General features: G+C 40.7%; 1 protein-coding gene across 1 annotated transcript; it reads left to right on the plus strand.

Annotated features, from left to right (window-relative positions):
• Positions 1–9,155: 9,155 nt before the first annotated feature.
• Positions 9,156–17,109, plus strand: TMEM52B (transmembrane protein 52B). Its single transcript, XM_020889271.2, has 5 exons — positions 9,156–9,277; positions 11,555–11,598; positions 13,975–14,013; positions 14,567–14,733; positions 16,466–17,109. Exons 1-5 carry the CDS (start codon positions 9,224–9,226, stop codon positions 16,708–16,710), a joined length of 549 nt encoding a protein of 182 aa, XP_020744930.2. The 5' UTR covers positions 9,156–9,223; the 3' UTR covers positions 16,711–17,109.
• The last annotated feature ends 8,190 nt before the right edge of the window (positions 17,110–25,299 follow it).

Below are 25,299 nucleotides of genomic sequence, written 5' to 3' on the forward strand. Positions count from 1 at the left end.
GACACCACAATGAAGTGGAAACCTTTTCACTTCTCACAGTGACAGCTATTTTGGAGGCCATCAATATTCTAGTGGATTAAAATGAGCCATTATGGGCTTCCCCCATGGCTCAGCAGTAAAGAATCTGCCTGTAATGCAGGAGACATAGGAGACACGGGTTCGATCCCTGGGTTGGGAAGATCCCTAGAGGAGGAAATGGCAACCCACTCCAGTATTCTTGCTGGGAAAATCCCATGGACAGAGGAACCCAGCAAGCTACCATCCATAGGGTCCCTAAGAGTCAGACACGACTGAGCACACATACACTAGAAGATGAGACATATAGGTAACTTTGTTGAGGAAAGGGACATGGCACATGTTTCTTATGAGCATATCACAGCCTCGTAGCCTTTACAGGTTGTGCTGGGAAGAAGTGTTTCAGAAGGATGCACGTGAGTACATAGTTAAAATACCCAAAGAAACACACACAACCAGAAAGAACTACAGAAGGCCTAAGATTGAGCTAGATCTCTCACAGTTCTGATAGTCACCTCTACACTTCACTTATGAGACCCAGAAAAGCATAATCATCTATTGTCCTTTGGGTCAACACTCACAGGAATCTCCCTAAGCAGCCTGGGACTTGGTGCTGAGCTCTACAAATTCTGTGCTTCCTTCAAAAACAATTCCTTTTTTCTTTTAATAAATCCTCTCAACTTAACATTTAGAGGTTGGATTGTCATCATCAATTTGTTTTTCCACCTTCATTTTATATACTCTAACATGCACTGTCAGTTCAGTTCAGTTCAGTTCAGTTGCTCAGTCATGTCCGACCCTTTGTGATCCCATGAACTGCAGCATGCCAGGCATCCCTGTCCATCGCCAACTCCTGGAGTTTACTCAAACTCATGTCCACTGAGTCAGTGATGCCATCCAACCATCTCATCCTCTGTCATCCCCTTCTCCTCCCACCTTCAGTCTTTCCCAGCATCAGGGTCTTTTCCAGTGAGTCGGTTCTTCATATCAGGTGGCCAAAGTATTGGAGTTTCAACTTCAACATCAGTCCTTCCAATGAACACTCAGGACTGATCTCCTTTAGGATGGACTGGTTGGACCTCCTTGCAGTCCAAGGGACTCTCAAGAGTCTTCTCCAACACTGCAGTTCAGAAGCATCAATTCTTCGGCACTCAGCTCTCTTTATAGGCCAACTCTGACATCCACACATGACTACTGGAAAAACCATAGCTTTGACTACATGGACTTTTGTTGGCAAAGTAATGTCTCTGCTTTTAATATGCTGTCTAGGTTAGTCATAACTTTTCTTCCAAGGAGCAAGCATCTTTTAGTTTCATGGCTGCAGTCACCATCTGCAGTGATTTTGGAGCCCCCCAAAATATAGTGTCAGTGTTTCCCCATCTATTTGCCATGAGGTGATGGGACCAGATGCCATGATCTTAGTTTTCTAAATGTTAAAGTTTTAAGCCAACTTTTGACTCTCCTCTTTCACTTTCATCAAGAGGCTCTTTAGTTCTTCTTCACTTTCTGCCATAAGGGTGGTGTCATCTGCCTATCTGAGGTTATTGATATTTCTCCCAGCAATCTTGATTCCAGCTTGTGCTTCATCTAGTCCAGCGTTTCTCATGGTGTACTCTGCATATAAGTTAAAATAAGCAGGATGACGTACACCCTTCCCGATTTGGAACCAGTCTGTTGTTCCATGTCCAGTTCTAACATGCACTTGTTGATTTTCAATTCCATTACTGTTATTCCATCTCTCCATTTAAACTATAAACTCTTGAAAAGTAAGGATTGATTGCCTTCTATTAAGGAAACCTCATTCTTTTCTACACCAGGCATACCATGTAAATTGTGTTATATTCTACAAACAGTTAACAGTTAGCACATGAGGTTCTTAACTATGAAGACATCACCAGCATGAACTAGATTTTTAAACTACAAAGACATTTATGGAAAATCTATCTCAATTCTATTATTTTGAGAAAGTAGAACTAAAGCTGTCCCCCCATCCTGCAACCTTATTAAGTGGTTTACTGACTATCTCTTTTCTGTCTGATGCTACATAAAAACTCAGTTCACTGTTCTTTCATTTGTATCAGATCATAAAAGGCATAGGTGGTTTCTTCTGAGTGGTATTATAAATGCAGTATGCTGCTGCTGCTGCTAAGTCTCTTCAGTCGTGTCTGACTCTGTATGACCCCATAAACAGCAGCCCACCAGGCTCCCCTGTCCCTGGGATTCTCCAGGCAAGAATACTGGCATGGGTTGCCATTTCCTTCTCCAATGCATGAAAGTGAAAAGTGAAAGTGAAGTCGCTCAGTCATGTCCGACTCTTAGCGACCCCATGGACTGCAGCCTACCAGGCCCCCCATCCATGTGATTTTCCAGGCAAGAGTACTGAAGTGGGGTGCCATCGCCTTCTCCTAATGCAGTATGAAAGTCTCTCAAAGGATTCAGTGAGAGAGTTTTCAGATCACCAAGACAGAGTATCAATTTCACAGAAGACTTTAAACATGTTGTGTGGTAGAGGATACCTGCATTCACTCTCAAACCTTTTCTTTTCATTTGTTTTTATTTTTGGTCACACTCTACCCCTTGCAGGATCTCAGTGTCCCCAAACAGGTGCCTAGAGTCTTAACCACAGGACTGCCAAAGAAGTCCTTCAAAGTTTTTCTTGATGTCTGTTGAAGAAGGGACACAGAGCTCACATGGAGACGCCATCACGTGGACAGTGTGAAAAACTAGATCAGTCACCATCTTCTGCGTGAACTAGTTCCTCAGCATGGCCATGTTGAGGGCCATGTTTTTGCCTTCTCCTATTCAAGCCCATTAGAAATAAGTGGGTTCTTCTTTTTTTCTTTATTGTGATAAATGTTATGTAATATAACATTTTTACCATTTTAACCATTTTTAGGTGTACAGTTCCATGGCATTAAATACATTCACATTGCTGCCTAACCTTCCACACTATCCATCTCTAGAACATTCTCATCTTCTCTAACTAAAACTGTATCCTTTAAACAATAACTCCTGTGATGGTTGATTTTATGCATCAACATGAATGGGTCACAGCCTGCCCAGATATTTGGTCCAACATTCTTCTGAGTGTTTCTGCATGGGTGTTTTTGGATGAGGTTACCATTTCATCAGGAAGCAACAGTTAGAACTGGACATGGAACAGCAGACTGGTTCCAAATAGGTAAAGGAGTACATCAAGGCTGTTATGTTGTCACCCTGCTTATTTAACTTATATGCAGAATATATCATGAGAAATGCTGGGCTGGAAGAAGCACAAGCTGGAATCAAGATTGCTGGGAGAAATACCAATAACCTCAGATATGCAGATGACACCACCCTTATGGCAGAAAGTGAAGAGGAACTAAAAAGCCTCTTGATGAAAGTGAAAGAGGAGAGTGAAAAAGTTGGCTTAAAGCTTAACATTCAGAAAACTAAGATCATGGCATCTGGTCCCATCACCTCATGGGAAATAGATGGGGAGACAATGGAAACAGTGTCAGACTTTATTTTGGGGGGCTCCAAAATCACTGCAGATGGTGATTGCAGCCATGAAATTAAAAGACGCTTACTCCTTGGAAGGAAAGTTATGACCAAGCTAGATAGCATATTAAAAAGCAGAGACATTACTTTGCCAACAAAGGCCTGTCTGGTCAAGGCTATGGTTTTTCCAGTGGTCATTTATGGATGTGAGAGTTGGACTGTGAAGAAAGCTGAACACCAAAAAATTGATGCTTTTGAACTGTGGTGTTGGAGAAGACTCTTGAAAGTCCCTTAGACTGCAAGGAGATCCAACCAGTCCATCCTAAAGGAGATCAGTCCTGGGTGTTCATTGGAAGGACTGATGCTGAAGCTTAAACTTCAACACTTTGGCCACCTCATGTGAAGAGTTGACTCACTGGAAAAGACCATGATGCTGGGGAGGGGGGCGGGGGTTGGGGGCAGGAGGAGAAGGGGACGACAGAGGATGAGATGGTTGGATGGCATCACCGACTTGATGGGCATGAGTTTGAGTAAACTCCAGGAGTTTGTGATGGATAGGGAGGCCTGGCGTGCTGCGATTCATGGGGTCACAAAGAGTCGGACACGACTGAAACGACTGAACTGAACTGAACTGAACCATTTCAATTACCATTTCAATATGGGCTTCCCTGGTGGCTCAGATGGTAAAAAATCTTCCTGCAATGCAGGAAACCCTGGTTTGATCCCTGGGTTGGGAAGATCTCCTGGAGAAGCGCACAGCAACCCACTCCAATATTCTTGCCTGGAAAATCCCATGGACAGAGAAGTCTGGTGGAGTAGCAACGAGTCAGACACGACTAAGCAGCTAACACTACTTACAATTTCAGTCAGTAGAGTAAAGCAGATTTCTCTCCATGTGAGTGGATTTCATCCAATCAGTTGAAAGCTTGAATAGAACAAAGGACTAGCTTTTCTCCAAAAAAGGAAAAAAATACTCTCCAAGAGATAGTCTTTGGACTTGGACAGGAACTGCACCACTGACTATCCTATGTCTGGACCCTGCCAGCTCACACTACAGATACAGACTTGTCAGCCTCTAAAATTGAATGAGTCAATTTCTTATAATAAATCTCTTTAGGTATATATAGAAATTCTATTGGTTTCATTTCCCTGGAGAACTCTGACTCATACAACACCCCATTTCTTCTTCCTCCCAGTTCCTGAAACCACCATCCTGTTTTTTGCCTTTATGAATCTTGACTACTCTAGGAACCTCATACAAGTGAAAGTTTATATTTGTCCTTTTATATCTGTCTTATTTCACTTAGCATAATGTGTTTAAGATTCTTCCAGTGTTTCAGTATATGGACTTCTCAGGTGACTTTGTGGTAAAGAACTCACCTGCAGTGCAGAAGATGCAAAAGATGTGGGTTCAATCCCTGAGTCAGGAAGATCTCCTGGAGAAGGAAACGGCAACCCACTCCAATATTCTTGCCTGGAGGATCCCATGGTCAGAGGAACCTGGCAAGTTACAGTCCATGCAGTTAAAGAGTCAGACATGGCTAGGGCATAGACACAGCAGCAGTAACGTTGTAGCAACTGTCAGATTTCCTTCCTTTTTAAGGCTGAATAATATTCCACTGCATAAGTATGTCACATCTGTTTATCCATTGATTCATTGAGGAGTTTTTGTCTTTTTCTGTTTTGGAAAGAGCCTTGGGGATAATTTCTACAATCTTCATGTGGCAGATAGCTGGACAGACTTGATAGACTGTAAGTGGTTCTCACTATTCCTGTGCAATCTCTTCCTCTTAAATGTGGATGGAATTTATGGTTTGGGATGAAGTAAAGGTGATATAATGTATGTGATCATGTATATGTGGTTACACAAGGTACCATGCCTATCTCAAGAAACAAATGTGCATGAATTCTGCCTAGGGGAGCTTAGAAATGAATCCTTTCCCAGTTAAGCCTTTCAGTGAGAATGCAAGTCAGCCAGTACCTTGAGCACAGCCTCATGAGACCCTAAGGAGTGGTTCTAACTAAACTGTGCCCACATTTCTGAGCCACAGATCTTGTGAAATAATAAATGTATATCATTTTACATTGCAGCTTACATAATTTGTATTAATGTGTTACATGGCATATAAAACCAGTAGTTCTATGATAATCTTAATCCTCCTATTTTGTTAAACTTCCTTGAGTCTAGTCCTATCACTGACTTTCAGTGCCTCTGAAGTTGCCACTCAATCCTTAAACTGCAATATTGGTTTGTAAAATAGACACGCTATATTTTGTCTTCCTGGTGGAGCTTCCAGTAGTTGTAAGATGGAACTGGTTTCTCCTGTTATAGTATCTATTTTTGAAGATCCATACTGTCCATGGGGTTGCAACTTAGTGACTAAACAACAACAGCAACAAAAACACTGACCTGACCTAGGCAAGCTCCAAAGGAGAATAATCAAAGGAACCAGACATAAGAAATTCCTTAGCCCTACTTATTACAGGTATTGTATAACAATTCCCTGAAGCATAGGTGAAAAGACCTGTGTACAGCCCCCTCCATTGGTTCCACACCACGTCCTTAACAACCTGGGTACAAGCTAATGATTCACGAGCATAATGGAACCACAGAATTGTGTAGGGTTGTAATGAGATCATTCCCTTCTGGCTCAGCCACCTGCCCTTCCAATGCAGACTGTCTTCAATCTTCTCACTTGCATTTTCTCTCCTCTCTCATCAGTCCCTACATGGATGCTTTGACAGAGACTGAACTCGGAGTTAAAACTGCCACAAGGCATAATCACTTCCATTTGAATAAACAAGGAGTTCTAACCCAGTGGTGGGAGGGGTGGGGGAGGGGAAGCGGCAGCAGTAATTCTAAGAAAAATAACTAGAAGGTCATTAACAGAATTCCATTTGTTCTAACTTGTTAGGAAGCTGGAGGGCAAAGAGATGATGGCAATCACAAGGCGGGAAAGTGCAATGGGGTTGAAAATGTCATGTTAATAGGAAAACCTGTTTATGCAGGTGACGGCTGGCATGATTGGGAGAGAAGAGGGCCAGGGTACCAAGGGGAAATATTCAAGAACAGGAATCCTAGGAAAGCTAAAACAAGGTCATGGTGACAATACATGAAGCAGGAGGACATGTTATCCAGTCTATTGAGGGTAAAAGTCACTGTTAAAACTGAGTGAAAATCAAAATAATCTTGGTTAACACTCACAAAATATTTTTTTCATATCAGGGTTAGTATATGTAGCCTGGCGGATATGGTCCATGGGGTCGCAAAGAGTCAGACATGACTGAGCGATTTTCACTACATTCACGGTATATGCATTTCATACACATTAACATATTTAATCTCTCTAAGTGTATAAAAGTTAGTGTTAGTCGCTCAGTCATGTCTGACTCTTTGCAAACCCATGGACTGTAGCCCACCAGGCTGGACTCTCCATGGGATTCCTCATGCAAGAATACTGGAGTGGGTAGCCATTCCCTTCTCCAGGATATCTTCCCAACCCAGAGATTGAATCCATGTCTCCTGCATTGCAGGCAGATTCTTTACCATCTGAGCCAGCATAAGTGTCTGAAGTAAACTGATGCTTTCGAATTATGGTCCTGGAAAAGAATCTTGAGAGTCCCTTGGACTTCAAGGAGATCAAACCAGTCAATACAAAAGGAAATCAACCCTGCATATTCACTGGAAGGACTGATGCTGGAGCTGAAGCTCCAATACTTTGGCCACCTGATGCAAAGAGCTGACTCATTGGAAAAGATCCTGATGCTGAGAAAGATTGAGGGCAGGAGGAGAAGAGGGCAGAGGCAGAGGATGAGATGGTTGGATGGCATCACCAACTCAATGGACATGAGTTTGAGCAAACTCTGAGAGACAGTGAAGGACAAGGAAGCCTAGTGTGCTGCAGTTCATGGGGTCACAAAGAGTTAGACACAACTTAGTGACTGAACAATGAACAACAACAACAATTATTATTATTACTATTATCCATTTTATATAGGATGCAACTGAGCCAACAGAGAGATGTAATATCTTGCTCAAGATCCCACAGCTAATAAGTGACCAAGTAAGTATTTCACCCCACAGACAATGTAGCTGGAGTCTTAGCCATGATGCCCCACTGTCTCTTTGACAAGAGAAAGAGAAGAGCAAGTTAAATGATGCTACATCACACTCTGAATAGAAATACTCTAATCAAAGTGCCTTCATGTCTCTGATTGTATTTTCTCTATGAAACAACATCTAGGGCAGAACTCATGGGCATTCCATTCCTAGTTTATGAATCGGAAAATTGAGGACTGAGAAACTATATGATAATTTAGTGAAGGGCCAAGATTCTGCCCCCTTTGTCCTATAAAATGCCTCCTACCTGGCCCCTCTTCTGCTGAAATTTGGAACATACTGTTATGTTTAAAAATGACATAGTGTTCATTTATTTCTGAAAATGAATGATTTTGGATCATCAGTATTGTACCAACTTTTTCTCTCACTATTTGAATTCCTTGGCTAAGAAAGAAAATTGAGTTTATATTCTCCATTCTCATATCACACTGTTATGCTGCATGAGGGTTTTTAGAACCAACTGCCCCCAGTGGTCTTCTCTCAATAACTCAGTAAAATCAGATTTTCAGAGTTAGAAAGGATATGAAAGTTGCTTTTTTTTCTCCCGCAATTTTTATGAGATAGATCCCTGTAAACAAATGTCCAATTTTCCTATTAAATAGTTTATTTTTAAAAAACATTCTTAATATTTTGTATTAAAAGATTACTGGCTTAAGCACACACCATTTATACAACATTCATTTGCCCCTAGAGAGGTGAATCTCTATAAATATTCTATGTCTTTTCCATGGGTACTTATTTTGGCTCTGACTTTAGATTATATGAGAGAGAGAGAGAGACATATAGATCTTGAGTCTTGTTTTAGAAATGTCTGTTTGATTTTTCACTATTTCAATGAGAATTGAGGTCAGTGTGGAGGGCAACTTCAAGGACAGCATCCAGAAATTCTAATTTCCAAACTTGCTTTTCCAAAGATGCTATAGCTTTCCAGTTCATTTGGCAACCTCTCAGCCCCACTTCAGTGTCTAGGAATAAATGACCCAGAACCAGGAGAGTTGATTATCAACATACTGAAGGAGGGTGGTTTCCAAGAGCAAGAGAGGAGGGCTAATCACATGGAGAGGCGGTGTGAATGGAGGTTGGCAGGGTGACTTTCAACCAGCAACAGTCATCCTGGAGTGCTTGGGTGAAGGGCCAAGAATATTACTCCTTTTCTGATGGAAAAGAGACTTTATTTGGTCTCCCCTTGATCTTCCTTCAAGTCCAGTTTCTCACCACGGCCTAGAAAAATACCTAATTAACAGGACTTACGTGTCCTTCCTGCAAGTCATCCTTTTGGAGGCAGTGTGGAAAAAGTTCAAGGCATCTAGAAAGGACTAAAAGTAGAATGGAAGAAAAGGAGGGGCAGGGAAGCAAATGTAGAGACCTTAAACCCAGGGGCAGAAGTAGAGAAAGAAGCTAGGATGAAAGGGGAGAGAAAAATTACAGGAAATATCAACTACAGAGAGTGAGAGGAGAAAAAGAGGCAGAGGAGGAAAAACCAACTTATTGCTGAGAGAAGTTTCTCTCCTTAAGTCCTCTAGGTCAAGAAGTCAGACATGGCCTGGACCACAGAAAGGAGACGACGGATGCCCAGTGCTTGATCTGGAGAAGTAAGAGTCCAGCCAGATGGGACTGCACTCCCCAGCCCTGATGGCCTCTGCCCTGGTGTATCTCATCCAGGTGAGTCATGAAAATGCAGGAATGAGACTTTTGTTTATTTCTCAGATAAGTCAAGTTTCAGAAGAACTGGTGGAAAAATGAATGAGGGGGAAAGACATATACTTTTGAACCAAAGGGGTGGTAGGGAAAAAGAATTAACTAGAATGTTCCCTTAGTATTATAGGGTTACATAGTGACCTGTGACTAATGACATCAATGAAAAGAAGGACATATATACAAGTAGAATAATGAAGGCAATTTAGAAGTGTCTGTTATGTATATTTCTCTCTTTTAGCATCTTATCACCTAGCCCTCAAAATCTCAAGTAAATTATTGAGACTTCCCTGATGGCCCAGTGGTTAGGACTCCATGCTTCCACTGTAGGGGGCACAGGTTCAATCCCTAGTGGGGGAATTAAGGTCCAAAAAGTAAGCCACTCATGTGGCCAAAAAAAAGAAAAAAAGGTTCTCAAGTAAATTATTAAAACTAAGGACATAATTCTCCTAAATAGTATGTCCCACATCAGCCTTAATACCGCTCTAGCAGTTTAGGTGCCTCCCGGTCTGAGATAAGAGAGAGAAAACTCTTTAAAAGTAATTTGGACCTTTTATTTCTTTCCATTGAGAAACAGAAGATTCTAAGTAACTCAATTGAGAAAGGGTCATTGGACTGAGGGATTCCAGACCATTGTCAGAGAGAAGTTTATTCAGTTATGAAATCTACTAAGAAGAAAAGCAAGTGATGAAATGGGTTGGTTTTCAATTTCTGGACAGCTCCTTACAGGAAGGGTGCTGTCTATTTGCTTCCTATATACCAGTTAATTGAGTGCCTGAAACCATATCTTTTTCTTGTATTTTCTTTTGGCTTTCTCTTCTCTTCCTGTCCTTCCCTTCCAAATTTCTTTCCTCATTTCTTCTCTTTTTGCAACAGGCTTGAAAAGGGATGTTTTATCTACTAACTACTTTAGGCTTTTTTATTTTTATTTTCCTTTAGTAAAGAAAGCAAAACTAAGTCCCGTGGATGGGTGGAGGAAACCCATACTTTGTCCCTTAGGGAAACCAGGAGTTTCTCAAGTGTTTTTTGCAGAAGTCAGCTGTTAGTCCTTTTACAAGTCCTTTTCACCCGATGTCATGAGTCTGTGTGTCCCCCTGCTCCCAATTCTCAAGAAATACAAATTTCCATCTCTTTTTAGAGAAATTTTCTGGCATTTATTGTTGATTTCCTGTAATATCAAATCATCCAAATTACTGGAAGAATGAAACAGTTTTTAGAACAAAAATTTACCTAGAGATGCTTGGAAGGAGAAAGTCAACTGAAAAATACCTAGAAGAGGGGGTGGAAGATTTCTTTCCTTGGAGTAGAGGGACCTGACAGCAATGTCAAGGAGTTAGAGCAGATTTGTCTGTGGTTCTAGTAATTCATTCAACATGAACATATGATAGAATTTGGTTTGGAATTCTGGCCAAATCTATAGGTATGTGCAGTTAGTCATATTACTTAAATTTCTATGCCTTAAACCCTAAACATTTCAAAGTAATGTTAATTACTTTGTAATTAACAAACTGGCATGGTTATTGTGCCAAAATGTTATGAAATCTTAAAAATTCTTAGCAATCTGGCTGGCTGAGAGTAGCTATTCAATAAATAGTTCTTTCACTCCCTTCTCCCCTTCTCCTGTATGGTGAGTTTTTGTTTTTGTTTTAATATTTGCCCTCTGAACAAGCTGAATGACATATCCAGCTTAATCTTAAGTCATATTTTCAAAATGCTTTACTTGGATTGTAAATAGTACTACACAGAATTAAATACAGAATCACCACCACGAAGGCACTGAGCTGCTTTTTTTTTAACTTTTAATTTTAGATTGAAGTATTGCCAGTGGGTTATTGATGTACAGAGGAAATAAAAAAGAGCACTGGGGTTGAATTCAACTTGTAACTGAGAATTTGAAGGATCTATCTGGGGGACAAATGAGAAAGTTTCTAAGACGAACAAATTGGTATAAATACTGCATCTCATTCACAAAGTCAGGGATGCTCCCTCTCCACCACCAAAAAAAAAAAAAAAAAAGAACCAAATCAGAGTAGACATTTGCTCTTACAGGTTTTCCCATTTTGAATTTAATAAGGATCAGGCATAGGAGAGATGAAAACAGTCCTAACCATGATTGACCCTATGACCTCGTCCTTGTATTTGCTTCAACCTCACCGGCTAACCTCAGTCATGAGGGGCCACATAGGCTGCTGAGCCGAGCAAATGAGACCATTTCCCTGTCTGAGATTATTTCCCTTCCTACAGCTTCCTCGGGCAAGATGTGAGGAGAACTGTGTCAGTCCTCAACAGTAAGTATCTGAGAGTGCTCAGCGGAAGGAAGGCGAGACAGACAGAAACATCAACACCCCAAACAGGGTCAAAATGTCATTAGGTAGCTGTGATTTCCCTATTTCTACTGAAATGGGCCTCCACCCACTAATCTCACAGACGGGGCTCTCCAAAAACAGACAAGCATTCCTGTCATCCTAAACACTCAGAGTAATACTGCTGACAGCATTTTTTTTCCAAAGCCAATCTTCCTATCAAAACTGCACACTTAATCTCAGTTTATACAGTCACAGAGATTTGCGAAAGATTTTCTTTCCCATGCTTCTCAGTGACTCACTGGGACAGACAGAATTCACTAGACTCAGACAGATTAAACTTGGGTGATTGCCAGAGTTAGAATCACCATTTCAGATCTACAGAGCATTTCCTATTTTTTAGGGCATGTTAATATTTATCAGACTTTCCTGGTGGCTCAGTAGTAAAGAATCCGCCTGTCAACACAGAAGATGCAAGAGACATGCAAGTTCGATCCCTGAGTCAGGAAAATCCCCTGGAGAAAGAAATGGCAACCCACTCCAGTACTCTTGCCTGGGAAATCCCATGGACAGAGGAGCCTGGTGGGCTACAGTCCATGGGGTGTCAACAGTCAGACACAACTTAGAGACTAAACAATAACCACAGTAACAACAATATTTATTGCAGGTGTCATTTAGCTCTCACTTGAGGTGATTATCCCTCCATCTAAATCTGTCACAATTAGGACTCATGTGGACACAGGACACCAAGATAAAAAAGGGAAGAGATTCATTCCTCTTGGAGGTAAATGGTTTAAAGGAATCAGGGACAGTTTGAATAAAAGACTTGCTTAGGCTGAAGAAAAATACATATTTAGCCATGGAAAGAGTTTCCCAACAGCCAAGTCTGTTAAACCCAGGGGGAATGGCAATGGCCTTCATTACTTGTCTCATGCTCTTTGAGGTTTCACACGCCTACCACTGTAGAAGGGTTACTTTTAACAGAATCAGAATCATAGCACTGTAGAACTGGAAGGGGCTTTGAATGAATGAGAAATGTGAGGACACTTAAGAGACACTGTTCATTGATGAAACAAACTGTATGGTCTACAACTGTGCAGAGAGGATAGAGAAGTAGATTTCAATAGATTTCAACAGATCACTATATCAGAAAGGATTATTAAATACATTAACAATTATCTTTAGTAACAAACAAATGTTTTACTTCCCCTCCTCTTCCCACTTGTAAACTTATCCCACTTCTTGTCCTATGCAATCCGTATTTTCTTCATCCTGTAGAGAAAATTGATAATTGCCCTAGTTCATTCAGAGTATTTGATTAGCTTTCATCATGATGGAGTTGGTTTTTACATTCCCCTCCCACTCCTTCTTGTTTGGCCTCAGTGGATATGCTTACCAGTTTTGATCCTGGATGTGAAAATTTAAAGCCCTTTTTATAGTGGGAGTTTTTATGGTTTTATTGTGACCCCCTGCTTTTTCTTCCCCCTTTGTTTCTGCTTTTTATTTTTTATCAAAATATAGCTGATTTATAATATTGTGTTAGTTTCTAGGGTACAACAAAAAGATTAAATTATATATATATTTTTGCATATTCTTTTCCATTATAAATTATTACAGGTCATTGAATACAGTTCCCTGTGCTATATAGTAGGAATCTGTTGTTTATCTATACGGTCGCCCTTTTTGCAACAGCTTGTAAAACAAATTATAAATGTTCATGCTTATAATTGAAATATTCTTTATGCTTAAACTATTGACTTCAAATATATACAAACCTTAACTGTCACATTCATTTTCGCTCTTTGTAAGCTTACTCTACAAGTTCTTTCTTGATAATCATCATCAAAACTGTTTACAATGATTGTGGTTACATGTTCTATTAACATTACTTTCATGATAACTAGTTTAGTCTGTCTTATAGTGATTTACATGATGGTATAAACCACTTCTGGGCTTCCCAGGTGGCACTAGTGGTAAAGAATCTGCCTGCCAATGCAGGAATGTAAGAGACTCAGGTTCGATCCCTGGGTTGGGAAGATCCCCTGGAGGAGGGCATGGCAACCCACTCCAGTGTTCTTGCTTGGAAAATCCCATGGACAGAGGAGCCTGGCAGGCTACAGTCCATAGGGTTGCAAAAAAGTCAGACACAACTGAAGCAACAGCATGCACGCATGCCTAAACCACTACTAAAGGCATCCCATTTCATGATAGATTTAGCTGGTTACACTGAAGTTAACATAATCTGTAAAGCTTTTATTATAAAGATATACAATTTTGTAACTCATATTTCTGATTCTGAAAGTATAACTGGCATTGATTATATTTTTATTGCAAAATAAAATTTTTATTCTTTTTCCATAGCTGCCTGACCACAGATTGGGTACATCTCTGGTATATATGGTAAGTTCAGCTATGTTACCCAAAAAGACATTTAAAAGAAAGCTTTTCTCAGGGGTTTTATTTTTTAAGTTTTTTTTTTTTTCATTTTTAAATATATTGACAACAGGGGGAAAAAATCTGAGATATCGAGCCTACTTACCTAACATCTCACAGAGTAAAGCCTCTTTTCCTCATCACTAACCTATGTGACAATATGGCAGGATTTCCTATTTCAATACCATCTCCTGGGCCAACATCAACAGATTGTTGTGTACTTTCACAGGGTCAACTCTAGAAATAGCCACAGAAAGGAGATTACTTCAGTAAAAATCTGCCCCTCCAAAACGCATTTAAATCTCTCATGAATTGTTCAAGTGAACTGACTTAGTCTTGCTCACAAAATAAGGAAGTATATATATATATGACACTGGGAGCTGAAATCTTAAAGCATTCTAAAAAATATTCAAGCAAGAATTAAAAATGTAGACATTGAAGACTGATTCTGCAAATTGGTCTAAAAAACAAAGCCAAACGAGGAGCACAGAGCTCTCACTACTCCGTGGGGTCCTTGCAGGTTGCTCGTGGTCATCGGGGCACTGCTTCTCCTGTGTGGTCTGATTTCTGTGTGCTTCCGCTGCTGTCTGGGTCGCCAGCAAAATGGGGAAGAGGAGGGCCGGCCACCCTATGAAGTGACGGTCATCGCTTTTGATCATGACAGCACTCTCCAGAGCACGGTCACTTGTGAGTACACGGACGCGCAACACGGGAAGTGAAGCCAGGTTTAAAAGAACATCTAGTGCGAAGGTGTAAAAACATTGATCGAACAGTATTAGATTTATTTATTTATTCACGTATTATTTTAGCTTGCACCGGGTCTTCGTTGCAGCATACGGGCTTTCTCTAGTGGCCCCAGGCAGGGGCCACTCTCTGGTTTCGGTGGGAGGGCTTCGCATTGCGATGGCTCCTCTGGTTGGCAAGCAGAGTTCAGCAGATACAGGGGTTTAGTTGCTCCGTGACATGTGAAATCTTTGGGGACCGGGAATGGAACCCTTGTCCCCTGCATTGTCCGGTCGATTTTCTTATCCGCTGTACCAAGAAAGAAAAAGAAAAAGTCACTCAGTTGTATCTGACTCTGTCCATGGAATTTTCCAGGCAAGAATACTGGAGTGGGTAGCCTTTCCCTTCTCCAGGAAAGATCTTCCCATCCCAGGGATCAAACCCAGGTCTTCCGCATTGCACGTGGATTCTTTCCCAGCTGATCCACCAGAGAAGCCCGCTGTACCAAGAGGGAATAGTATTAAAGATTCTAAATCTTGGGGCAGCTTTAATTTCCAGACACCTGATGGTGTGGTGACCTTGTCTCTCACGGATGCTGTACTTTTGGTCTGATGATGGAATGAAGGAAGAAGTGAAATGTTAGAGAAATGTCTTATAGGAAAAATTTCCAAGTTTATAAACAATTACTTTGATAGAACTATGTTAAGCACTGCACATATCCCTTTTTTGAAAACATCTTAGATTTTGTGAAAACCAAACTTATATTTTCTCTCAACTATACTATATTTTTTATCTTTAGAAAAATTAGTCATGGGATACTTTCAATTCTTTATTCACCAGGTCTTACTCTGTTAAATATTAGGCCCAATACTCAATAGTTATAAGACACTTTCCTTTATTTCCCTCTGTTCTCTTCTTTGGATTATATTCTTTCCCTCAAATTGGAGAGTGACCTATTGGGCAGAACAGCAGGTGGCAATATCCTGTGATATTTATTTTGAAAAGAGAGAGCGCTATAGCATATTGTTAACCTTTTCCTGCTTCGTTTCTCGCTGTCAGTCCATGGGGAAAGATAAATAGGCAGAACCAATTACTTCGAAGGGATCTGCAACTTCAGTGGGTTGGCATAAAGGGTTCTAAATTCGTAAAGGGGAAAGAAAGGGGTTATGAGATGTGGGGACACATTTTAGATTATTTGAGAAAGCAAAGAGGGAAGTTGGTTTCTACACAAGCTTTACAGGACTTTTATAACATCTGTTGCCAAGAGTGACAATGAGTTTTGACACTTGTTTAAAATGAAGGGTGATTGGGCTTCCCTGGTGTCTCAGTGATAAAGAATCTGCCTGCCAATGCAGGAGGCACGGGTTCAGTTTCTGGTTCAGGAGGATCCTACATGTTGTGGGACAACTAATCCTGTCCTCCTCAACTACTGAGCCTGTGTTCTGAAATAAGAGAATCCTCCGCGATGAGAAACCCACGTCCAACTAGAGAGTAGCCCCTCTTCACCGCAACTAGAGAAAACCTGTGATCAACAACGAAGATCCAGGGCAGCCAATGAGTAAATAAATAAGAGGGACAGAAGCTAGACACCCTTTTAATAAAATAATATAAATAAAGGGGAACTGCATGTGCTGTAAGTCTCTGGTTTCTGAAGATGCCACATGTACTTGAACTCTGGTCCTTCCTTCCTGCCCAGCCCTGCAATCAGTGTTTGGCCCTGCGGCTCGAAGGATCCTGGCTGTGGCTCACTCCCACAGCTCCCTGGGCCAGCTGCCCTCCTCTCTGGACACCCTCCCAGGGTATGAGGAAGCACTTCGCATGACTCGCTTCACTGTTTCAAGGTGCGGGCAGAAAGCACCTGATCTACCATCAGTGCCAGAAGAAAAGCAACTGCCCCCGATGGATAAAGAGTCTCCCGGAGTACAACACTCTTCTAATTGATGGGGACCTTTTTTCTTTTTACCGTTGTATTTTATTTAGCTGTAACAAATCAAATTACTAAAACTTTTGTTTATGTTAAATTTGAGATAAGCCTATAGACCCAGCAAAAGAAATGCAATTATAAACAGACATGGCCACAAGTTGCTAGTAGTAACAGTTACTCTATTACACATATTTTCACTTGTAATATGTTAAACATTCCTTCTTTGGTTCCTGCTTGCAACACAATTTAAAATTAGCACACCAAAATAATTTACATTTATAAGTGATTTATAGGGAAAACATGACATTTATAAGTGATTTAAATTCTCTCTAATGTTTCATCTGCTGAAGTATAGTAATCATAGTACCTTAGAAGTTCCTTTTTAATTTATTTTTAATGGAGGATAATTGCTTTATAATATTGTATTGGTTTTCTGCTGCACAACTGCATGAATCAGCCACATATATATATATATGTGTGTGTGTGTATCCCCTCCCTCTTGAACATCCCTCCCACCCCCTGAAATCTGGTTTTATTAATGGACTGGAGGTGTCCTCTGGGTTGGTAGATATTCACAGACAAATGGAAAAATTTTTACTAACTTTCAGAAGGGTTAGGATGGCATCTAAACAGCATTCTTTGGGAAAGATAGGTTCTAACTCTTCATTTCCAGATGCATCTATTTTCTGCTAAGGGATGCTCTTGTTGAGAATTCTTTTTTATCCAGGGGTAAAAAAATTGCAATTAACCTGTAGCGATGCTGATTACCGCTGAACTGGAAAGCACCAGAGGTACCTTGGATTCCTTCATCTATCGAGTTGCTTTCCCCAGAGGACGCTGCAAGCTGCTGGTCTCCCTAGCAGCAAACAGGTGGTGGACACTTGTGGAGAAAGACACTCGTATTGGCACAGCCAGAGCTGTTAATGCACTGAATTCACATACCCTTCCTCTCGTGAGAACATTCACTTTTATGCTAAATGACAGTGATAATTTGGGACATCATGTAATACCTCACTGGACATCCAAAATCCAGGGGTGGGATTACAGACATGGGCTAAGAGGGCACAGTAAAGTACTGAAGTGCAAATATTAAGGTTTTTCTTTCATTCTTCTACCCACTAACAGTATGGGAAACTGAATAGAATGCTGTAACAATTCCATTCATGTTTTAGTTCCTCTGCCCTGCAAACACATGCACGCACATGCAGACATGCACACATATGCACATGCATGCTTTTGTAACTCTAAAAGAATAGCATTGTTTTGGACAAGGCTTTGACTGCTTGCAAGTTCTGTCTATGGTGACACTTGCTTCTAGTGACCTTCACTGCCACCTGGTGGAGCCATGGTAGAAATGCATTCTCCTGTTGCACCTAAAGCTTCCCTGGTGGCTCAGTGGTAAAATATCCGCCTGCAAATGCAAGAGACGTGGGTTCGATCCCTGGATCAGGAAGATCGCCTGGAGGAAATGGTAACCCACTCCAGTGTTCTAGCCTAGCAAATGCGTACCTCTCCAATCTTTGGAGCACTAACTGTTTGGAGTCCTTCCCAGGGCACTGTCCTGCTGTTTCATTGCTAACCTGTCCACATAACACGCTACCTCCAAAATGTCCTGTTATTGGAAAATTTAGGAAATGAAGTACATTTGGGGAAAAACTACTTGCCAGTGACCTTAGGAAAGTCACCAAACTCTTTCAAGCACAATTTCTCATTTGTAAAATAAGGGATAATAACAGCACTGATGATAGTTGTGAAAATCAAATAAGCTGTCTAGAAATGACAAGATTTATAAATTGTTATACACATGCATTTGTTACTCTTACTTTTGACAATTTACTTTCACTTGCCTCCTATGATGCTGCTGAGAATTATATTCTGATTTGTCCTTTTGCCAGTCAGCCTGCTGTGTTATTGCTAAGTCACCCCTCATGTAGCTTTATTTCATCAATAAATATTTGTTGGTTGAGGTAAACAGCTGGAGACATGTGATCCGTCTTGATATATCCTGTGTAGAGGTAAGGAATATTTTAGAAAATTTGTTTATTAGTCAATTAGCTCCATTTCAGGGAGCAATACAGACCCAGGGGTGGCTGATTAATGCACCACCTCATTAAACCCTTTCTTGGAATGCTCAATGAGCCAGGATGGAAAATGTTCTAAGTGAGTATAATCTGCTGGTGATCTACTTTATTCTGAGTCATTTAAGACACTGCCTCTGGAAACTGTTAAATGCATTAATTGTTAATAACACCCGAGAGGGCCTTGTTTTGCACTGCCAAATGAACCTCTTCAGTGTCACATATTCCATAAAGTACTCTAGATCCTTTCAACCTTCAGGACGCTACAGTCTTCAAGAAGTTAAAATGTCCTCAGGTACAAGGAGATCTTGAAAGAAACCCTGCCTGTAAAGATCTTGTTCTAAAGAGATCTCTCTGCCTCACTTTCCCTTCCCCCTTGCCCTGTCCTCAGCCACATAGAGTCTCCCACCCCTGTCCCCCTCCCATTCTGTCACAAGCCATTAGCAGCTATTTGGCTTCACTTCTTTACTCAGTCTAAGACATCTGCTCATCAGCTCAATCACTTTCACCACTGGTCTCAATTTTGTTTCACCCCCCTTTTCTTTTTTTTGTTTCACCCCTTTTAACTATCCTCATGGGTTTCTCTGCTGGCTCAGATGGTAAAGAATCTGCCTGCAATGCAGGAGACCCTGGTTCAATCCCTGGGTCAGGAAGATCCCCTGGAGAAAGAAATGGCAACACACTCCAGTATTCTTGCCTTTCAAACTTCAATATACATCCTTCAAACTTTAAGTGTGGGTTCAATGAAGCTAACTGATTTCTCCCGAAAGTCTACATCTCTGAGCAGTGCTGCAGTCAAAAAGATATTCTGGGGACAGGACTTGCTGACGGATTGGGTAGGGAAACTTTGTAAGGGAAAATTAAATTCTGGATCAGTGACCTGAGCCAATGTGTGGAAGGTATACCTGTCTTTGAGGATGTGGAGGACTAGTGGAGACCTCATTTAGAGGGGAATTAAATTCAGGGATTTCTAAGATGGGGGAAAGGCAGCTGGTGGTAAATATAAACCAAGTTATTCTGAGATAAGGTCTAATACAAGAAAGCAACAAGGAAGATTCAGATGTGCCAATGAGAAAAATCATTTTTCTCATGAGTGAGGGAATCCTCAATTTGTTTAAAAAAAAAAAATTCCATATTGGAACTTTATACTTTGCGTTTATAAAATAAGCCACTGGAAATGGCCCAGAGATTGTTGAACTTGCTGCTCTGGGTATTCAGGGTCTGGGCAGGAGGATGGAAGTCTGGAAGCTCTCGAGTTAAAATGATTATATATGATTTATATATATATAAATCATATATATATATATGATTTATTTTATATATATTATATATATATATAATCATATATATATATATATATATATATATATATATATATATATGGGTGTAAGTAAGTTAACCAGTTCTCTGCTCTCCTTGTTCCTCTTGCTTATTTTTCAATTGTTCACTTTCTATTCATTTCTTCCCTTTATTGCACATTAGTTTAGTATGAATTATATGTTCTAAAAAGAAGGGTGAGCATAAGCTGAAGAAGAAAAACATTACATTGCTAAGCCTGGTACTCAGTAAGTCCTACACTGAACTTGAAGACAGTCATGAAAATCTTTTAGGAGGAGAATTCCACGTGCTCAATGTTTTAGAAAGACACTGATAGAAGTCTAAGGTCTTAGCTGATCTGCAAAAAAGCAGGTCTTCAATCCAGACAGGAGCATACATTGTAAAAATCCTAGTTAAAAGTGATGAAAGCCTGAAAAGGGATGGGGGACTGGATGTGGAATGGCGGTGATGAAATGAATGATAATCACTTCTTCTCTTCAGGGGAACTCTAAGCTGTACTTAGACTGACAACAATGAATAATAAAGTAGTTAGGAAATATGACTTCTACATTATTGTTCTCTACGTCTTTCCTGTCATTTTAAGCAGTGAAGAATCTCTGCCACCCCTTTCTCAGTTCAAATGGTGTAAAATATGTGTAACATCCTGCAGCCTGCCTATGAAGCTTCATTATCCAAACTCTATAGTTTAATCTATATATTTAGCTTAATTTGGGTTTTCTAGGGTAATTACCAGTCAATCTGTTTGGCTTTCATCATTGTTATCTAGGATTTTTACAATATATGCTCTTGTCTGGATTTGGATTTTCTAAGGTGTTTAGCTGTCAAACCAGTCAATCCTAAAGGAAATCAGTCTTGAATATTCATTGGAAGGACTGATGCTGAAGCTGAAACTCCAATACTTTGGCCACCTGATGCGAAGAACTGACTCACTGGAAAAGACCCTGATGCTGGGAGAAGACTGAAGGCAGGCAGGAGGAGAAGGGGACAACAGAGGATGAGATGGTTGGATGGCATCACTGACTCGATGGACATGAGTTTGAGCAAGCTCCGGGAGTTGGATGGACAGGGAAGCCTGGCGTGCTGCAGTCCATAGGGTTGCAAAGATTCAGACACGACTGAGTGACTGAACTGAACTGAATTGAACTGAGGGTGATTACACTAAGTGGGGGGAAAAAAAACCCACACTTTAAAAATCATTTTTTATTTGCCAAAATCAAAACTCCTATAATCAGGGCCATGTCCAGTGGGACATGGATATCTGAAAAGAGTGTCAGTATCTATATGAATGGACAAAGTAGCATGGAAGCATATAGACTACCATGTGTAAACCAGATAGTCCATGGAAATTTGCTGTATGCCTCAGGAAACCCAAACTGGGGTTCTGTCACAACCTGGAGAGGTAGGAAAGGGTGGGAGGTGGGCATAAGATTCAGGAGGGAGGAGACATGTGTAAACCCATGGCTAATTCATGTTGATATGTGGCAGAAACCAATGCAGTAAAGCAATTGTCCTTCAGTTAAAAATAAGTAAATAGAAAAAAAAATAGTCAATGATTAAAAAACAAGATTCATTATAAAAAAAATATCTATATAGCAGGAGGAGAAGACTCTGAGAGCATGACGCTCCCAGTCTGAGAGAGATGGACCTGACGTGGACTAGTTTATACAAGGATAATGCAGGAGCTCCTTTCTGTGGGAAGATGAGTCTGAGAGAAGAGGGACTGGGTTGTGATGACTGGTTTTGTCTGTGGTTTAGAGGCAAATAGAACAGCACAAGAAACTTTGTTGTGGTTTGTTTCTGGTCCAAGTCTAGGTCGGGATTTACAGTGTCGAATCTTGTCAAATTGGCCTTATAGGTCTGGCTGAGAAGACTATAAGAGGGTCTGATTAGTTAACACATTAGGAGTTTACACGTATATGAGAGCATGGAACTAAAGCAAAAATGAAATTTATGTAACAAATTTAAGAAACGGGAGAAAAACGGCAAAGTCTGGGAACAGCCGAGTTTTGTTTCTTTTTTTCATCAGCTGAACATATTGGCTGGAAGGTAATAAAGAAGCCAGGATGGGAAGTCCGCCCTTGAACAGGCTGACAGGGAAAACAATTTCAGTGATTTATGGATTGTCCAAGATACATTTGTGGAAGATAATTTACAAGCTGTGTCTGAATAATGTTGGCCAGTACCCATCTGTTGGCACCTCCACCTCTGTTAAGCCAGAATTAAACCCCACCTCAGAATTGCTCAGAACTTTAGAGCTTGGAAAGGGTGTCATGAAGCAGTTATGTCTGAGTGGGAACCTGAAATATTATAGAATGTAAACATCAAATATGCATAATAATTCCATTTTCTGTCTATGAGCAGAGATGGGAAAGATGAGACTGCGAATCATGGAGAGTGTTAAAAATCCCAAGAGTAACAGAAAAAGAATGATTCTGAAAAGATAGGCTGGCATCTTTTGATGGCAAGCGTTACATATTATGAGGCTTCCCCAGTGGTTCAGTCAGTAAAGAATCTGCCTGCAATGCAGGAGATGCAGGTTCAGTCCCTGGGTTGGGAAGATCCCCTGGAGGAAGAAATGGCAACCCACTCCAGTATTCTTGCCTGGGAAATTCATGGACAGAGGAACCTGGTGGGCTATAGTCCAGGGGGTCGCAGAGAGTCAGACACAACTGAACAACTAAACAAACAAACAAACAAATTACATATTATAACTGTGTGCAGGTTTACCTGCTTGCTGCTCAACAGCCAATAAATTCAGGGGCAAGCTTTGATAAAGAAGAAAAGTCAGCAGTCCAAGGAGATGGTGGACTTCTGTTCAGAGACCAACTTTGATGATCCTGCTCAGTCATGACAATTTTTAAATGGAACAAGGAGAAACAATCTTAGTTAATCATTAAGGCAGGAGGTCAGATTCTTCATCATTTTTCCATTGCATGCAGACCTGCTGACGTCTCTTCCTTGGGACACTGTCTTGCTCCCGCGGTCCACCTGTGGTTAGATGTTCTCTTGCCTGTGTGATCCACTTGCGCTTGAAAGATCGACCTGCAAATTTACTACAGAGGAAGCTAGGGAGAGAGGGCCAGTCATTTGTTAACAACTTAACTCTTTGTTCTTACTCCTAATCCAAGAAAGCAATCAATAGATTCAGTAAGGTGTTACATATATTTAGTAAAGCAGAAATCAGGAGCTAAGTTATTAATGAATATTGTCTAATGGTCTCATCTTTATGAACAAGGTCTAAAGGAGACAGGGATGGACAAACAGAAAGGAGAGGCAAAGGAGATACTTACCATACAAGTTTAAGCAGTTTGGTCTTTATCCTGCATTGTATGAAAAGCTATTGAAAGTTTTTGAAGAGGGGACAAAAGATCATGTAACTTGTAAGATGCTTTGGCTGTCACTAGAGGATGAATGGGAGAAGTGAGATGTAGAATACAGGCAGACCACTATGGCTACTCAGCTACCCCAAAGACAACACTCCAATATCTTTCATAAGAGCTTGGTTATAGGCAAAGTTATGAAAGAAGGCAGACTAAATTTAATGCCTCTTCATTGTGTTTCAGTTCCCAGGTAGAACACAGAGTTGTTTACGCTACCCTTTGGTTCTTACTGTGCTGTTCCACAAATGATACCAGAATTCTGAGTGCCTGGACCTTTCTTGGTCCCAGTGTGTGTATCAAACTTGCCTATACAGGATTTGTGTGGTACACCGCTCCTGCACTAGACTTAGGATTTGCTTTTCCTTCCAACGTTAACTCTGATTACCATGGCGGGTGGAGTTAGGTCCTCTCTTCTCTCTCCCGAAAAGGGATGTAAATTCAAACTCAGTGAACACCAGAGTAGATAAATGCAAATCCAATTCAAAGTGGACAAAAGTTCATGAGGTGTCAAACAATTAGTAAGTAACCATAACTTTCTGAATGCCTACAGGGCCCTTTTAATTTTCTAAACAACGTGCTCCGTTTGGTCAGCTTTTGAGGCTAAGTTACAGAGAAGTGATATGACTGGCAGAAAACTGAGTGCCTGAGCTGGCTTTGCACTCAGTTTCCTCAGACTTTAAACACCAAACCGAAAAACCTTTTGCTGTTAGTTCTCTAGTTTAGTGTTTATTCCTTTTACTCAAATGTATACCTTCAGACAAGATTGCAAAGTCAAATAGCTCTACAAGACTTGTGAAGAGAAGCACCTTCCCACCACATACATGTAAAATCCCTACATTTTGGCTGACTTCTAAAATCTACTTTACTTTAAATACCATGCATAAGTTTCTATTCCTTTTTTTTTTTTTGAAGTATAGTCGATATACAATGTTGTGTTAGTTTCATGTATACAGCCAAGGTCCGTGTAGTCAAAGCAATGGTCTTTCCAGTGGTCATGTACAGACTGGGGAGTTGGGCCATAAAAAATGGCTGAGGGCTGAAGAATTAACGCTTTTGAACTATGGTGTTGGAGAAAACTCTTGAGAGTCCCTTGGACAGTAAGGAGATCAAACCAGTCAATCCTAAAGGAAATCAATTCTGAATATCCATTGACAAGACTGATGCTGAAGCTGATGCTCCAGTACTTTGGCCACCTGATGCGAAGAGCCGACTCATTGGAAAAGACCCTGATGCTGGGAAAGATTGAGGGCAGGAGGAGAAGGGGACGACAGAGGATGAGATGGTTGGATGGCATCATCAACTCAGTGGACATGAGTTTGAGCAAACTCTGAGATAGTGAACAGGGAAGCCTGGGGTGAACAACAAAAATGAAGTATGAAGTTAGTTAATCACTCAGTCATGTCCAACTGTTTGAGACCCCATGAACTGTAGCCTACCAGGTTCCTCTGTCCATGGATTTCTCCAGGCAAGAGTACCGGAATGGGTAGTTGTCTAGGTTTGTCATAGCTTTTCTTCCAAGGAGCAAATGTCTTTTAATTTCATGGCTGCAGTCACTGTCTGCAGTGATTTTGGAGACCAAGAAAAATAAAATCTGTCACTGTTTCTACTTTTCCCCCTTCTATTTGCCATGAAGTGATGGGACCGGATGCCATGATCTTTGTTTTTTGAATGTTGAGTTTTAAGCTAGCTTTTCCACTCTCCTCTTTCACCCTCAACAGAGGCTCCTAGAGGCTCCCTCTTTGCTTTTGGCCATGTCAAGTAGGGGTCTGTGATAAGGATCAATGTAAGTAAGTCTTGCATTCTTCTTCTG

The sequence above is a fragment of the Odocoileus virginianus genome, unplaced genomic scaffold (genome assembly GCF_023699985.2).
Source record: "Odocoileus virginianus isolate 20LAN1187 ecotype Illinois unplaced genomic scaffold, Ovbor_1.2 Unplaced_Contig_11, whole genome shotgun sequence".
Taxonomy (NCBI): Eukaryota; Metazoa; Chordata; class Mammalia; order Artiodactyla; family Cervidae; genus Odocoileus; species Odocoileus virginianus.